Source organism: Tursiops truncatus, chromosome 10 (assembly GCF_011762595.2).
Source record: "Tursiops truncatus isolate mTurTru1 chromosome 10, mTurTru1.mat.Y, whole genome shotgun sequence".
NCBI lineage: Eukaryota > Metazoa > Chordata > Mammalia > Artiodactyla > Delphinidae > Tursiops > Tursiops truncatus.
The window spans coordinates 81352499-81370187 of NC_047043.1; the positions used below are offsets into that span (position 1 = coordinate 81352499).

Below are 17689 nucleotides of genomic sequence, written 5' to 3' on the forward strand. Positions count from 1 at the left end.
GTGGAAATTCAATAGCATAGTACACAAAGGGTCAGCTATATACATTTGTGTGTATAAGGGTGGACAATTTCCCCAACAACTCCGAGGGGTCTTGGGAAGGTTTATTAAGTGCTGTCGAATTTAAAGTGTGAACAGAGTTCCAATTTTCCAAGGGCGTGTGCTAAAAGGGTATATATGTTTTAGAGCAGCAGATCGGAACCTGAGAGAGTGCTCTAAAATCAAGGAGGTTGCAGGTTCCTTTGGAGAGACCCTGGCTGAGTTCGCAGCCTAGCTGGGCAGGTGAAAGTTCTAAGATACAAGAATTGAATGTCTCTCGGGTATTGAGACCACATGTGCCATAATCAGACGGCCTGAGCCTGACATGACTGATATCCTCCTCTGGTATCTTTGCTTTAAATTTCGTAAAAAAACAGGAAAGTCTCCTATCTACTCCCCTACAGGAAAAGAAAAGGAATGATAACACTAAAATGCTTCTCAAAGAAAGCCCCATTTCAGGGCTAACTTGCAAACTAGGTAAAAAGAACACTTGGAAGCAATAATGGATGAAATGGCAGCTTTGATACCTTCCATTTTCCCAAGTGGACTATTTATTCCCTGGTAGTAGTTTATATCTTAGAAACGAACCTCAAGGTGAATCAGTGTCATTTTCACTGGATCTTATTTGGAGCACAAGATCGGATGGGTGGCTGAAAAACTAAGACATTATTTCATGTGCCATGAAATCTCTTATTTTTAAACTCGCTCTCTTACAGTGGAAGGTCTTATACACTAAAGGCAGCAGAATACACGTAGAACATCATGAATGTGCCTCAACTTAATAAAATCTTCCTACATTTTAAATTCTCCTTACTGCTAGATAGGTTTGGGAGAAGAAACTAAATAGTAATCTATCTATAAATGCCAAGTTTGCCATATAGTAAACATCCCCAACATGAAACTTTGTGTATAGTTGTTTTTCACATTTATAATAAAAATTTGCAAGCCTAAGAATGTTAACACCATGTCTTAAGGCATAAAATAATCCCCAAAACGTATATACGCCATACACCATGAGTAAAACGAATTTTTTACTTACTAACATGAGAGTAACAATTCTGGTAAGCGTCTAGTCAGTCAGATTCAAAAATATGTAGCAAACAAATAGCTATCACCTCATCCCATTCCTTCTGCAAGAATAAAATCAAAGAGACGTAATTGTTACTGCTGCAAACAATATGATAGCATTATTTTCCCCCGTAACTGTGAAAGGACAGGGATAACCACCAGTGCAAAACGTATGTTTTTGGCGTTTCTTAGTATATAAAATGTATGCCATATTATTATAGTGGTATGTGTTTTAATAACATTATGCATTTAAAATCTGGGTCACTTTTCGTCTGTAATATGTTTCTGCATGAGAGCATCTGCGAGTACGTGGAGACACGTCTGCTGCAAGATCATTAAACCAAGAAAAGAATGACTCAGGTTTTACTTACATTTAAAGAAAGAAGATGAGTAACACATAAGTAGGGAAGGAGCTAGGAATAAATCACAGTCTAAAAATTCCGCATTCAAAGGCTTTTGGAGTTAAAATATGGTAATATAATGGCCATAAACTGGATCGAAGAACCCACCCTTGATCTAAACAGGAACTGGTTTATATTTTCAATGATTGACCTGACTACACTGCAGCCATAAAAATCCCAACAGGTTTTCTTTCTGTTGTGGATATGTCATGATAGAGCTTTGGTTATAAAATATCGCAATCGATACCCTTCCTTAGTACTCGGTAAAACGGCGCACGGAAGTTAAAATGGGAGCATTTGATTTCTGCTAACCTGCCAACAGAACCTCTAATGCAAAGATTTTAGATCGTCAAAAGCAATAATACAACTGCACACACAAGAACCCCGGTATAAGTCCTTCTATTCTTCCAGGTTTATAAAATAAATTTTCATCACCAGTTAATCAGAGTTCCTTAATCTATGTATGCCAAAATGTTCTGCCAAAACGTTTTGTCATTTGGACCCCTTTCAGACTTCCTTCAGCCCTTGCGTTAAAGTAGAGTTCAAGAGAGGAAGAGAATGAGGATCCTCGGAAACAGGTCCGTGCTCCTTTGTAAATGTAGAAAGAAACTGAAGACCCGGTATTCCTCCAGAGGTGGTCCATTCTGAAACTTCTAGTTTGTTCCTCCAGAGTTTCTTGGAGGTATGTTCCTTAGTAATCCAGATAGGATGTCAGTTGTGTGTGCAGCAGCCCATAGGTATAATTCACTGTACTAAAATCAGGAAGCAGAGAAGGCTGGGACAGTTAAGCAAATGCCACCCTTCAGAGCACAGATATGCAAATGTGATGTGGGTGAAATCCAAGACGACTTCCTGCAAAGAGTCCAGGACTCTGGACAGTCCAAACAAGAGAGCGCTGCATCCTATCGCTCCTCCAGGGTTGAAGCACACCTCTCTCTCTGCTACCGTGTTACCTAAAATGAATTTTACAAGTTAGCGTTTGACACCCCATACCCACCAAAGATAACCCTTCCTGTTACCGGACCCGTACATCCCTGTCTGTGTCACATGCATCGAATTTAATAGTGGGCATCTTTATCAGTAACCAACTTTGCCAAATCACCTGCTCAAATCAAATTCTTCTTTACATGTCTTGCTTTGAGGTTGCAAAGAAAAACACACCCAAAGCCTTCCACAACATGGTATTAGCACCCTAGCTCTGTATCTTGTTGCGTTATAAAAAAAATCCCATCAGATTAGGTACATTCATTGCCCATCAAGTTAACTCATGCATGCTAAGCATGCTTTGTTAATGGGGCTAAAATATGTCCAAATGAATGCTGAGTTAAATCAGTGTACGTCAGGATCAGAACGTTGGCTTTGTTCGTTCTCTTTTAAGACTTACGTTAACTTTTGTTTTCAAAAATAGGTTATTTTTATTAAGCTACTGTATTTACTGGAAACATACATCCATCAAAAAGTGTGTTGTTTCTTCCATTTTTAAGCACCCAGGCTCATTATGGCTTAGGATCTAAGGAAACAGGCCTGTGGTTTCTATAGTTTGATTTCATCATGTAAGAAACTGTACAGGTTAGATCATCAATACATCAGCTGGGAATACATAAATAAAAACATAATACTTTAACATGTCTACACCATCCAAATACTTTTAAAGTAAATTATATTATTTGATCACACAGTTGTCACGCCTGGGCTTTAGACCCAATCAGGTATTTTTTCAAACCTCAGATATGTTTTAACTGAAAGACGGCCTTGATTTATGTATTCTACACTATAATTGCTTTTTGTTTGTGCTGGGGAATACTATAGAGCAAACGAAATGAAAAACCCTGTCCTCGTAGAACTTAGTTAGAAGCCCTGTCCTCATAGACCTTAGAATAGGGATTGGTATACTTTTTCTCTAAAAGACCAAACCATAAAATATTTTCCATGTTGCGGGCCATACAGTCACTATCACAACTTCTCAGCTCTGCCTTTATACCACAAAAGCAGCCAGAGATAATACATAAATTAATGGGCGTTGCTTTATCCCAATAATACTTTCCTTACGGATGTCGAAATTTGGATTTCATGTAATTCTCATGTGTTATAAAATATATTCCTTTTGCTTTTTTTCCCAACCATTTAAAACGTAAAGCGCCTTCTTCCCTGTTTGTTGTTGTTGTTGTTAATGGCCTGTGAGCTAAAGGCTGCATCTGGTTTGCAAGACATCGTTTGCCGATTCCTACTGTAGAGGAAAAGGGCTGGACAAATAGGTAAATAGTATGTCAACAGGGGATACGAGCTATGGAGGAAAGTAAAGCAATACTCTGGAGACCATTACTGGGGCAGGGAGGGCAGAAGGCTAGTGTTTCATAGAGGGTTGTCAGGGAAGGAGGTATTTATGGAGGTACTTGATGGAAAGGAGTGAGCCCTGACTCTCTGGGGGAAGAAGTTTCCGGCGAGAGGTAAATGCAAGGGCCAGTGCAAGGACTTTGGCCTTTTTCCGACTGAGGCAGAGAGGTGAGACAAGGGAGGCAGGGCCAGGCTATCCACTTAAAGGGATCCCTTTGGCTGAAGTGATAAAAGAGGAAGGCGGCAGGGTTCGTGACAAATAAAGGGTGTAGAGAAAGAAGAAGCAAGGACAACTGCAAGGTCTTTGGCCTGAGCAACCAGATGAGGAAGCTGGTCATTTTCTGAGCTGGGAGGGGCTCTCTCTCCGCCTAAGGTTCTTCATCTGCTAAGTGGAGAACAGTAACACCGGCCCCCTTCAGTTGTAGTGCAAAGGGAATGAAAAGCACATGAGGTTAGCGCTCAGGACATGGTGGCTCTTGTCATGTTAGCTCTTTCTGGATCTTTCTTTCATGCATCTATTGAAAACCCAGCCACGTTTATAGCCAGCCAACTATCAATCTTCATCTAAGATGTAATTCTCAAAGGCATCTTATTCGAGAGGAAGCTCATTCTCCACGCCCAGTTTGTTTTGGAGCCTCTCCGCCCTGAAGGTCGGAGGATAAGCCGCTGCTGCTCTCCGATTTAGTTTCTTTTAAAATACTTGTTGTGCTGATTGTATGTGGAAGGTTTGTTGTTATTTTGGTGGATAAACAGTTGCCATCGTGTGGCTGTTAGCTCCAGTCTCATGTGACTGGGTGCCCTGAGGGGTTCAGGCTCTGGCACTCGGGATCAGAGAAGATAAGAGTTCAGGATAAAGGAGTCCTCTCGGCTAGACCTTGAAAGACAAGTAAAATTTTAGAAGTGGGAGGAGATGAAGAGGAAGGCCATGGGGTATGGAAGTACATGGCCTATTTGGTGAGCGGCCGTGAAAACCCATCCCAAGATGCTTATACTTTATAGTTTCTGCCAGTTACGAAGGGGGCTCCATCGGTGGTCTCTCACTAGGAGGAACCTGGGCAGGGACTTTACCCTGGTGGCACAGAAAGCAGAGTATATGCCAGTTAAAGGCAAGAACAGAGAGCAGGTGGGGCGCTCGGAAAACTAGGGATCCCGGCATCCTGCATGCTCGTCAGAATCACCCTAAGAACAACGTCTTCAAAGTATGGGTTTTTTTAAGCCCCGTCCATAAACATCCTATAATGAGGCTCAAAATAGTTTGTTTTGAACAAGTTGCCATGATGATTTTCCTGTAGCCACTGATACCATTAGGTAATTTAACATTGTGGTAGAGAGGATGACCCGTCACAGTAGTCCAAGAGACAGAGGAAAAAGGTATCGATTTGAGTCCCGTGAGGAAGATACTCGAAGGACGTTGGTCATCTTAGATGTTGAGGGTGAGGGAGGTTTTGAAGAGAAAGCCTGTTGTTTAATTTCTTACCTCCTACCTCTAGGTTTTCCAGTACGAAATATTGGAAACAAAACAGCTGGACACGTAATAGAAACTTTGAAGAACAAAAGGAAGTAAGAATCAGGTAGGATGCTTACACACAGCTACTCAAGAAAACGACCCTGTCCTAGAAAGCAGTTTCTCAACCTCAGCACCACGGCCACGTGGGGCTGTATAAGCCTTTGTTGTGGGCACCGCGCTGTGCATTTTAGGATGTGGAGCGGCGTGCCTGGCCCCCACCCACACAAGGTGCCCATGGCAAGCCCCCTCCCCGACGTGTGACAGCTAAAAGTGTCCTGAGATGTTGCCAAATGTCCCCTTGAGGGCAGACTTGCCCCTCATTGAGAATTACTGCTCTAAACACATACCTCTTCACTCTTAGTAGACGTTTTAAAATCAGGAACTGTTTAAACATCTAAAACTTCTCAAGATTCAACGTGAATTGCTTACATTTGCAAACAACAAAAAGCCCCCCGGGCAAGTCATTGCCTTTGGTGCTAAGAGGACATTGCACACAGTGTCAGGAGCCTTAATACTTAAATAGGGAGAAATGATGTAGCACATTGAGCAGGGTGGAGGTAATAAAACTCAGAATTGAATTAGGGAAAATTGAGGCAGGATGACAGAGAGTCAGTTATATTTGCCCACAAAGCAGTAGCTGCCTCCTCTCTGGGGATCCTGAAAACTACACCAGCGGAATAAACTCAATGCCAACCTTCCTGGTTAGGGAATGGTCTCCTCTCGCATTCCTATCTTCATCTAAGGCTAGTAACGTCTCAAGTTGACTGCTAACTCTGTCACATTTGCACCTAAGTGGAAGTGGAAAAGAAAATTCGGACCTAGATGGCTTACCGCAGATAATCTTATTTTTTAGCCTTTCTGTGTTCTGATGCTGCTGTGCATCAACTGTTAAGGACAATGGCAACTATCTTGTTCTACAGTTAATACCCCCCTCGAGGGAGGTAACTGTTCTACCTTTATAGGACTGCTGTCTCACCTGGGGTGTAAGGTCCAGTGTCGATTTTAAGGTGCAGCTTCTGGGAGTACCAAGCACTTCACTGAAGCCAGTCACAGCTCCACAAATGAAGTTACTCTATGTGCAGAAGCTCCATAAAAGACATAAAATGTTTTATATAGTTCAAGTCACACTGGCTTGGATGAATAAAGGAAACAAAGTTTTATGACTTAGAGATTATTCTCCAGTGCTGTATCGCTTAAAAAAAAAGTAGCTACGTATCATGAGGGCTGGGGGAACTGTATTACGCTTCTGCAGCTTGAGCAAACTTCTAACCCCCAGCACACACAGCCAAAATGGCCCTCAAGGTTCGCTTCCTGCAGCTGCCCTCGCTCTCGGCACATCAATAGAGAGGGAGCTGCTGCAGCAGGGGACCCCTTAGACACATTCATTTCTGGAACACAGCTGGCCGGCACTTGTGTTCTTCTTTTATATTTATATGTAAGAGTCAATACAAGAATAATCTCGCAAAATGTAATTTCCTAGTTGACAAGAAACACGTTGAAGGACACTTTTTTTTTTTTTTTTTTAATCGTGGATGGATTTAAGACCCTGGCTCCTTGGCCACTCCAAGATTTTGATTTAGGAGGGGGTGAGGGAAGAAGGGCTGAAAGGGGCACATTGGGAAAGGATGGTGGAATCATCTTAAGGCAGGATTTGCTTAACAAGCACACTTGGGTTTACACAGGTTGGAAGTGTATGGGGAGTTGGTTAGAAGGACAGCTGATAAAAAGGGTGGCAGTGCTAACCTCCTTCCCCCTCCAGCAACCTCCCCGAGCTTCTTCTGCCCTGGACATAAAAGCATAGATCAGGTCATTTAACCTGATAGGTATGCTATCACTAACAAGGACACGTTAGTTGATCATTGCAATTAATGTCACAACGGTCTTGATTTTGAAATTATTCTACCTAGATAATGAGGAACTAATCAAATCACTGACTATATACTATTGGTAATTTGGGGTAGGACAAATATCAGCTAAAATCTACATTTAAAATGTATTATAAAACCTTGTTCTATAATAGTCTGTTGTAGATGTAACCTTTTATTCATGACATACTTAAATATTTATTTTATAAAATCTCGTGTATTATAATACCCCACGTACACATACATAGGAGGAGAACTCACCTTCTCATGACCTCAGGGGTTGAAAACGATTGAGAGCTCGAGTAATTCCAAATACTCATAAAGGGGAAACTGTAAGCAAGATGAGAAACGCTTCAAGAGATGTTATACCTCCTCAGGGGCCACAGCTGACACAGCAACCAGAACTAACCAGTCATCCCATTCCAGTGTGCCTAGCTCATTATAATCCTAGAATGACCGGTTTTATGAATATTTCCATTCAAGCAATAGTCGCAGAGACACGCAGCTGGCTCTGGGACGATTATGGGTAAGCAAAACAGCGAGGGGCCCTGACTTCACAGCTCTCCTCCTAGACAGAAAGCTGTCAGTATGAAGCCAATAAGTATAGCGCTCCCTGTAAAATGTAACTATAGTACCGTGCTCAGAGATACAGGGAGCGTGAATCCTACCAGTGAAGGATTCCCTGAAGAAGTAATGGTGAACTAGAAAAGAAAGGCGGAAGGCACATTCCTTTGCAACTGTAAAGGCACCACAGGAAGAAGGACTAGACAGAAGTCCGAGACGGTTGGAGCAGAAAGAACGAAGGGAGGGAGGGAGGTAGTTTGCCAGGTTATTTACCTAGGGCCAGACAAGCACAGGCTAGCTAAGGAACCCAGAGAAGCCACTGAAAAATGGGGAGGTGGACTAGCTTAGCAGATCTGCAATTCGCAAAAACAAAACGACTAGGGTCATCCTGTGGAGAACAGACTGGGGGGGAATCAAGAGCGGATGTGAGGCCGCAACCTCAGTCATCCAGATGAGACACAATGGCGGACCTCACGGGGATTATAACTGTGGGACGCAGAAGCATGGAGGGATTTGGGAGTCACAATCCCAAAGACAAAATAACAGAATGGACAGGGAGAGATGAGGAAGAAGTTAAATTTCTGGCTCAAGAACCAGGTGGAAAATGGAGTCTTTCAGAGCCAGAAAGAGGATGATTTGGGGAGGAAACTGTTGACTCGCAAGGCTTGAATTAGAGTCTCAACCATTAAATCTCCTCTTAGGCAGCAGGTCTTGCTGTTTCAGTCAATCATCTGCAGGTGGATTCCTGCCATACTGTTGTGATACACGGGACTGTCAACTCTGAAACCTTTACTTGAAATCGGCCCATGAAGGAGCTGAACTGAATTCAGTAGCCCTGCCTAAAAGAATGCGTTTCCCCACCAAATCACTGCTCTGTAAAATCTGAAACTAAGGGTGATGCTGAGAAATGGACTTTTCAAAGGGCCAAAGTCACAGAGGGGCCCTGCCCAAGCAGGTTTATCAACAAGAAAGAACGCTGTCCTCTTGACGGCAGGACGAAATGAAGCGGGGGAGACCCCACAGGTAATGATATAGTGAGGTTGTAAATTACAGTTGGGTTTTGTCTATACTTGCCTTTGTAGTTTTGACTTTGTTGCCGCTGCTACAGGACCAACCTGAGTGATCTGGCAGCACTTTGCAATCCTCTCCTTCCAAACAAGGATTCATGTGACACCACCATTTCTGAATCACAACGGAAGCTGGAAGACAAAGCCAAATAATATTTGGGACATGGTTTCTTCCTCCAAATACAGGTAACATAAAGCTCAACACTGGTGAGTACACTGGCTTCCAAGATTGCTTATGGTGAAATCTTGTGAGTAAAGAATCCAATCAGCCGTATACTGTACAGAAACAAATAGTTTCTTTTTATGCAGTTGGCTAACCGAGGATGATGTAGTTAGTGAGATCTCGCACTGTGCAGTACGCCCGCCCGGGTTGGAATTTGGCTGTGCTACCTTTATGGAAGGATCTTGGACTAGCTTTTTTACCCTCAGGTTCAGTTTCTTCACCTGTACGATGGGAATAAAAACAGAGCCTTGCCAGAAGGTGGCAAGAGCTTAAAGCCAATCCGTGTGAAAGTCTTGGCTGACTGTGGACCAGTCACTGTGTGGTCAGAAAATGTTCACCATTATCGTGGTCTCCGTCTCTGGTTGCAGGTTATAGTGGTGGACGCGGATACCGCGGTTGTGTTTCATACTCTTTGTTTTCAACAGCAAAGACTAAGAACAGTCAACATTTTCAGCACACAGGGTCCCTCATCTCTCCACGCCATTCCAGCAACTACTAGATGCAAGTTAAGATGGGAGGGGCGGGCCACCCCCTCACATGCCTACATTCTCGACTAGTCGGTTAGCTTACCTGTGAATTCCCTTTCCTCTTCATCTCACTATCCCCACAGCAGTCTGCCAATTAAGCCCCTGAATCAGAAACTAGTACCCCAGATCTCTGGGTTTGCAGGCAGATGAAGAGAAGTTAAGACAAAACCATCACCTTGATGGTTATTCCCATAGATTTCAAAGGACGAAAAAGATTGTGATTGATTTTTAAAGGTGAACCCCCACCTTGCAGGCTGGTATAGGACAAAGCTCCAAAGCTGGGAGAGTATGTGTGGATTGGGGGTGGAGGTAGGTCAGCCTTGTTTTTTCTCTTTTTTCTTTTTTTTGGGTCGAAACAGTAACACATTGACTAAAAAAAAAACAAAACAATTCTACCCCAATGGATTTTACCACTGCCTCAGAAGTCTCAAACTAAAGTTCAAGAAAAAGCAGGCATCCACAGGCCCACCTTGGAGAACTCCAGACCACCACCCTAAAGTAAGTGACACCAATTTTATGACTTCCCAGCGCCTAGAAAAGTTAGGTTTACACTACACTGTAGTCTATTAAAGGTGCAATATCCTTATATCTAAACAAAAAAAAATTTGGTGTACCTACTGTAATTAATATTTTATTGCTCAAAATTGCTAACCATCACCTGAGCATTTAGCGAGTCATATTCTTTTTGCCAGTGGAGGGCATGAAATACTGCAAGAACTACCAAAATGGGACACAAATACACACAGTTAAGCAAAGGCGGTTGGAAACGTGGCACTGATAGGCCACTGCCTCAAACCATCCGTCTGTAAAAATGCAGTATCTGAAGTACAATGAAATGAGGTATGACTGTAAATCCTAAAAGCTACTTTTTCTCGAGTGCAGGACACATCGCCAGATGTCCTGCCTGCATTTGCTAATTTCAAATTCACTACAGCTCTGAGGTTCAAAGTGGCTATTTCTTTTTTCTGCATTTTACAGAGAGGAGGAAACTGAGGTCTGGTGGTATTAAATGAGTTGCCCAGAGTCACCCTTTTTCCAAGTAGCCAAGCAGCATTTGAACAGAGGCAGTCTAACACGGCTGCCAACACTTACTACGTACCCACTCCCTCCCAGCAGAGATCTCTGCTAGAGGCAATGACAAAAGTAGGTAACAGAGGAAGCCAGTGCATTCAAAACTCTTCTCCTGTCAGGCAAATGCGATGTGGCAGGATGAGGGCATAGGATTGTTCCATTATTGGCTGAAGTAACCAGATACTGTATTTTCTCCACATGCAGCCACCGTTCCAGATTTGGCCAAATACTGAGCTGTGTATCCAACGCGTCCCATCCAAACCAACAGTACATGAGTCAGGCAGATTTGTGATCTAGAATAACCAAGTGCTGTTTAAATCAGGAGGTGCCAACACTGAGAAAGGCACGCAGCTAAATGGGTTATTTATTTATGTCAGAGACTGACACTGCGCTTGAGCGGACGGACACACTGGCGCCATGTCTGACCAAGTTACATTCTTTTCAGCCCCCGACATCACAACGGTTTCACCTTAAAATCGTATGGAGCTGTGTCATTTTCAAAGCACTTTTACGTACTGTTCCCTTGTGATGGTCCCAAGAACCTTCAGAAGCAAGAAGGGGAGGCAGACGGTTCCAGATCCAAAAACCAGAGCTTTCCACAAAGTGAGTAATACCTGAATCGAGACTCTATCCATCAGTCTTTCTACTGTTACCACAATTTGCAGTAATCGTTTAGATTAATAAGTGCTACACAAAACTGACCATCTTCAAAGGGCCGACCAGTCATGGATTATTTTCTGAGTACCTTAGTTTGGTTCCAAGTAGATATAAAGATAAACAAGAGGTGGTTCCCAGCCCTCAACTGAAAATGCCATCTGCAGGACTGGAAAAGTTATCTAAACGTTGCCAGAGCTTAGTTATATTTGCACAGAGTTAAAAGTGAATCTGAGGTACTTTTTAAAAAGGCTTTAAAACTGTTCCTTAGACAAACTTTCTTCCACTCAGCAGTGGAAACCTATGTACTCTTGACAGGTATCAGAGCTACCTGGATGAGTCAAAAAGAAGCTTTGACAGATGGCTAGTGATCTGTGCAGGTGAAGGCAGGGGGGTCAGTGAACGGCCACCTGGAAGCCAGGAGACCCATGTGGCTCAAGTGAGGGGTCAGCAGGGAAACAGTGGGCGTGCAGCTGAGAAAGGTGGTCTGGGAAGCAAACTTTAGGGACTGTCAAGGACAATTCAGGACTTGATTCTCTAAGCAGTGGGAAGCCATGGAAAGTTTCTCAGCACGGTAGTGCAACAAGCCAGGAAAACCTATGTCCCTAGAAGGGTGAGTCTGGCAGGGACGATGCAAGAATTTAGAACAAAAAGGTGCCTGACAGGGAAGACCAACTGAGGTGTGAGCGAGGGGAGAAATCTGGGAATAAAACTCCCCGCAGAGGAAATAGATTGAATCCGATATTATCTCAGCTTCACAGCGGAGAAACGCTAGTACCTTCTCACTGGACTCAGGGGAATCTGAAATAATCCTGATGCCGAATCTAGAACAGGAGCTTGAGGTGGGGAAAATGATGGATTCAGGCTTTCATCACAGTCTCAACTACAGCATTGCCTAGTATTTTGTTTAAGGATTTAAGTGTAATAATGTATTTAAATAAATACAAGAAGGAAGCTTAAGCAGTCAAGCCCTTTGGAAACTCTTTACCACTGTCCTTTCACTTCGTTGGGAAGTACAGAACGATGGAGACAGATTCACAATAGACTCCTTAAAACAGCAGGCTGCCCTGGAATTTCAAATATTTCTAGTTGTAAAAAAGACATCATGTTCATATTTGATAGAATACATTGAGTGAGGAGCCCTAGAAGTAGACACTTTATCCAGATAAAGTTTCCTTGCGAAAGACTTAATCGCAAATGTTCTTTCAGAAAAGGAGACATGATAAGAGCCATCCCAGTAGCCAAAATACAAGTTTCAAATTCCTTTATGAGTTAAGGATTAAGGAACTCGCAGCTAAACCGAAAACCAACAGAGGGTTTGACCCGACAATGACTAAGGTGATTAAACAGCCCGGATGTTTCAGCTCTGAGTGCATACGGAGTAGGGCTAGGAGCTGAGACAAAAAACTCAGAAGTAGGGTTCTATTAAAATAACTCTTGAGAACATCTGCCCACTTAACTGAGTTTTGCCTCCACAGGAAAATAAATTTGTAGGAGGCATACATGGTTTTTTTTCCTGGTGCCAAATACCATAATATACTTATACTTTACAAGAGAAAAGTGTCTTGTCACTTCTATTTTTAAAATGAAATTCTTTAAAAAGCCCCCTGCCTTAGGAAAATACAAAATATCCCTATCTGTCTATCTCCAAGCTGCCAAGCTCTAACGAATTTCTAGCTTTATGCAGAAACGAACTTAAAAAAAGACAGGCAACTAGTACTTTCTATAATGTTTTTTAGGTGAAAATGTAAGGTGACTAAGGAGCTACTGTGCTCCTGGTGCATTTTCTTTACTCTCTGTTGTATGAAATAGATGGAGGGTTTTTGTTTCTAGCCCTCGTCCCAAATAAATACCACTCTATTAAATAAAACACAATATGTATTTATATAGCTATTTAGATAAGCCCACCTTCGAATAAGACCAACAGGCTCACTTCTCAATAGCTGGCATCTCCTTTGTGGACTTAGTGTGGTTGTATTTACACAGAGTTAAGGCTTTTCTAAAGAAGAGTGTATTTTTACCCTGAAACTACGGACAGAGAGATTAAGAGCACATCTTCGGGGAATATGTATCATCTAGAAAATGGAAACAGTCACAAGCATAGGTTCTGAGGTTTTAACGTATCGTATCTTTAGCTATTTTGCTCTCACCTCTGTTATTTCAAGACACTCACTGTGTTCCTTAAAAATTAAGCCATTTATTAACTATTAAGATAGGTGGAAAGCCCTGCCCGTTTATATTTCTGGTTATTCAAAGAAAAGAAGCCATTCCAACCTGACCCAGGTCACATGCATAAAAGCAGTAGTGAGAGGACTACAATTTTTTTAAGGAACCTTTTCCTTGTTCCCACACTTCACAAATGACACAGTAGTGTTATCTGCACAGATACGGCGGGAGGCTGGGGCTGAGGGTGTACAGACTCCTCTTCTGTGATCTAGGTTTGTCTTCCCAGCTAAAGGCCCCCTCGCACAAGCACACGCACATTCGGCAGAAACTGCTAAGGCAGGGTCTCTTGACCTACGTTTGGGACCAGATCATTCTTTATTGGGGGTAGCACCCTCTCCCCCAACATAACCACCAGAAGTGTCACCAGACATGCTCAAATGTCCCCCGGGCTGCAGGGAGAAAATCACGCCCCAGCTGAGAAACACTGATCTGTGGTTATCTATTTATCTACGGTGATGATTTAGATGTACTCGGCCCGACATGAGAGGCTATGCTAGATCATCAGACCTCATGAAAGCTCTGGCTGGTGAAAGTGATACTAATTCACAGTAAATATCATCACGCCACCTCTATTCCATGGCTTCCGTCCTCCCTCCACCGGGGGCGCTTCCACAAGTCTAACCTTTGTATCTCTCTTTCACACACACAAATCCTGGCTAATCTTGGGCTCACTGTGCTGACAGTCTGTGTGACCTGTCAGATTCAGAGATCACATTTTTCCTGCTCAGAAACCTCAGGGTATTTTATATGCACTTTGTTCCTAGCACTTCATCCATTCTCCTTGAATACAAATTCCCAGAAGGCAGGCAGTAAGCCCTAAAATTTGATTTGCTCTAAGGCCTTTAATATCACAGGCTCTGTTTACATCTCCAGCTTTGTCTTCTACCATTTCTGAGCCAGGCGAGCTGATTCCGCTTCCCAAGGTTGTCCCCTTCATTCTCAGGTGCTCTACACGCCTGCCCTCCCTAGCTCCTTCCTACCTGGTCAAGTCAGACCGATGGCTTCTCATGGGCACCACCGCTGACCCCTCGTCTGCTTTACTAGAGTTTAATTACCAACCTTTCTGAGTAAACTCTGGGCTCCTTGAAAGCAGGACCTGAGTCTAATTATTATGCTACCCTCCAGCATCTAGGACATGCCAGGCACAAATGTGCTAAATTAAAACTTGATAAATGAACAAACATACACAAGAGGCATGTCCGTCCAACTTCCAAAGTACTTTTTGTAAAGGCTACTTCATTGTCCTTTACCTGACCAACACTGAGAAGAACTCAGAAAACTGCTTCGTCTGCCAGGTGGCACAGAGAACATAACTGGTAAGAAAACCGTGTGAACTCACAACTTAAAGACAGACCCTGCATCTCACCACACAATCCATAAAGCCATGAAAGATGTCTGCAATACACACAGTAACTCTTGTCCTTAAATAAGCGAAATCCGACATCTCAGAAGATATTTGGGCATCATCAAAAGGAAAAAAACTATAGCTTTAAAAAGTAACTAACTGTCTTCCATTCCTAGGCTTTCACCTTATTAAGTTTTTTTAAAACCGATGTTTAGAAAGCATTCACTTTGACAAAATAAATTGTTTCACTGTACTACATATTTATTTCATCTTATCCTAAAACGATTCAGCATTATCTCTTGATAAATGTATAGAATACGGTTCCTACCACAAAACAGCCTTGTCTATGCCAGCAGATGAGTCAAAAGCAAGAATGCTTAACAGCTAAATAGTTTCTGTTTTAGGATCCAAGTACTCATAGCTTTAATCAAATAATTCCCCATCCCTTCTCCCATATCCCAAATGTGTATTACAGACACATTTCAATAATTCAGGGGGACTTCATAAGTTAATTATAAGAAAAAAGCCTGACAGGAGAAAAAAAAAAAGCTATTTTTTCTCCCTTTTTAACTAGTAAACGCTATGATTTTACGGAAAAGCAACAAAAAACACCAGATAAGTATCTGAGGTGTGGATTAACAAAAATGCATAAAGACAGTCCAGTGTCTATACCAACATTAATAAGTGCCCCCCCATGTCTTCTCGCCTTGGTTTTAATTTGAATGTAAATTCAAGTAAATTTTATATTTTAGATCCTCTCTATTCTTAGTGACAAATAAGATAAAAGGAACGTATCAGCAGAGACTAGGTCTTCCCGCACGCCAATTAGCAGCATGATACTGCATAATTATTATGGGATAAAGATTAAGCAGGTAAAGCTAAAAAGCCCTAATCAAAACATGTTCAGCTAAGGAACAGATGATCAGGGAGATAGGAAAACAGACATACCCCCTAATTAGAGCCTAAACTACAACTTCCTACACCTCCTCTGTGACTCTGAGCCAATAAACATTGACTGAGCACCGACTATTGGCCAAGCAGTGCTAGTGCAGGGAACACAAATATGAAGACACAATTACAATCCCATCTTTCAGGGTTTTGGTGTGCTCTGGCCACCAAATGTTGCACTGAAGTTACAGATTTACATAAAGCTTCTCCTGCACTACCCAATATAGACGCTTCTAGTCCCAAGTTCCCATGTAAATTTACACTAGTCACATCTCAAATGCTCAAGCGCCGCCTGTGCTTAGCGGCAACCAATCATACTGGACACATATACATCATGCCATATAGAGAGGGAGATATATAGAAAGAACATTTGCGTCATCACAGAAATTCTACTGTACAGACTCTGCTCCGACACCAGATAATTGGTCTCCATCACTTACTGATCCTCTACACTAGGGAAATCATGGACCCTGTGAGCGTGTTTCCTTTGCCACAGACACAACCAAAATGTCTTTCAGTAGAAGAACAGCTAAATAAATTATAACCTGTCCAATATAATGGATGCCGTGGAGCGATTAAAAAAACAGGTCGATAGGTACTAGTACACAAAGAGCTCCACAACCTAATACTAACAGGAATAATGCACATAGGATTACGAAATATCCAGTGATAGCCATTTGTGTAAAACACATTCATACTGAAATCTACCACATTTTCCACAGACCTGTCTTTAAATACACAAGTATATGGAAAATATATTGACCAAACCCATAGGGTACCCAGAGGGTAGAGGCCAAAAGGGATTTTTCTCATATACAAAATTTAAAACAAGCCAGTGTATGATAAGGTATTAGTATTTCCTTTACTAAGAGACAGATGCTAATAGGAACTATTACCCTATCTGTACTTTCCAGGCATCGATAAAAGTGCTTTGAGTTTTGTAAAACATTATTTAGATATCTAAGATTTTTATATCCAAATATTCTAAACTAGACAGTATAAATACAGTTTGTTATGATTCATGAGCTCCTGTAGAAGTTTAAAATATATAAAGGCGATGTTGGTTCTGGATAAAATGGCAGAATAGGAAGACCCTGAGCTCACCTCCTCCCATGGACACACCAAAACTACAAATACCTATAGAACAATGATTTCTGAGCATGACCTAGAGACTAGGAGAACATATTTCTACAACTAAGGCTATAAAGAAAAGGCCACATCCAAACAGGTACGAAGGTCAGAGATGTGGTCTAGTCAGAACCCACACCCCTGGTGCGGGGACCCACACGCAGGAGGGATAACACAACCATGAAGCTCCCTGCCGAGGAGCAAAGGGTCCGAGCCCCACATCAGCTGCCCCAGCCCGGGGGTCCTGCACCAGGAAGATGAGCGCTTAGAACATCTGGCCTTGAAAACTAGTGGAGCTTACGTCTAGGAGAGCTGGAGGAATGGAGAAAACGGAGACTCCACCCTTGAAGGATTCACACACAAACTCACTTGCTCCCAGTCCCAGTACAGAGGCACCAGCTTGCAAAGTGCCTGTGTGACACAAGAAGGAAATTCATCGACTAAATTTAGGACACATGCCAGAGGGGCAGGGAGCCGGTGGAACTTCCTCCAGGGACAGAAGTGCTGGCAGGAACCCTTTTTTTTTTTTTTTTTTTTTAACTCTCCTTTTACCTAGCTTGCCCATCACTGATGTGCACCATTTCCGTAACTCTCCGTCTACCTAGCTAACACTGTGTGCCCCACCCCGGTGTTCCCTTAAGACCCTACCCAGCTGTGATCAGTCCCTCCAAAGGAGCTCCTGCCCCACCTGCTGGGCCACCTCAGCCGTTACCAGTGCCCCTGCA

General features: G+C 42.6%; 1 protein-coding gene across 1 annotated transcript in view; it reads right to left on the minus strand.

Moving 5' to 3' along the window:
* Positions 1–6010: 6010 nt before the first annotated feature.
* The window catches only part of TAFA4 (TAFA chemokine like family member 4), a 128026-nt gene continuing 116347 nt past the window's right edge, over positions 6011–17689 (minus strand). Inside the window, exons 4-5 of the mRNA XM_019947428.2 lie at positions 8827–8974; positions 6011–6134 (exon numbers count right to left, since the gene is read on the minus strand). Of these exons, the coding sequence (XP_019802987.2) occupies positions 6011–6134; positions 8827–8974 (272 nt within the window). The remainder of the gene's footprint in view (positions 6135–8826; positions 8975–17689) is intronic.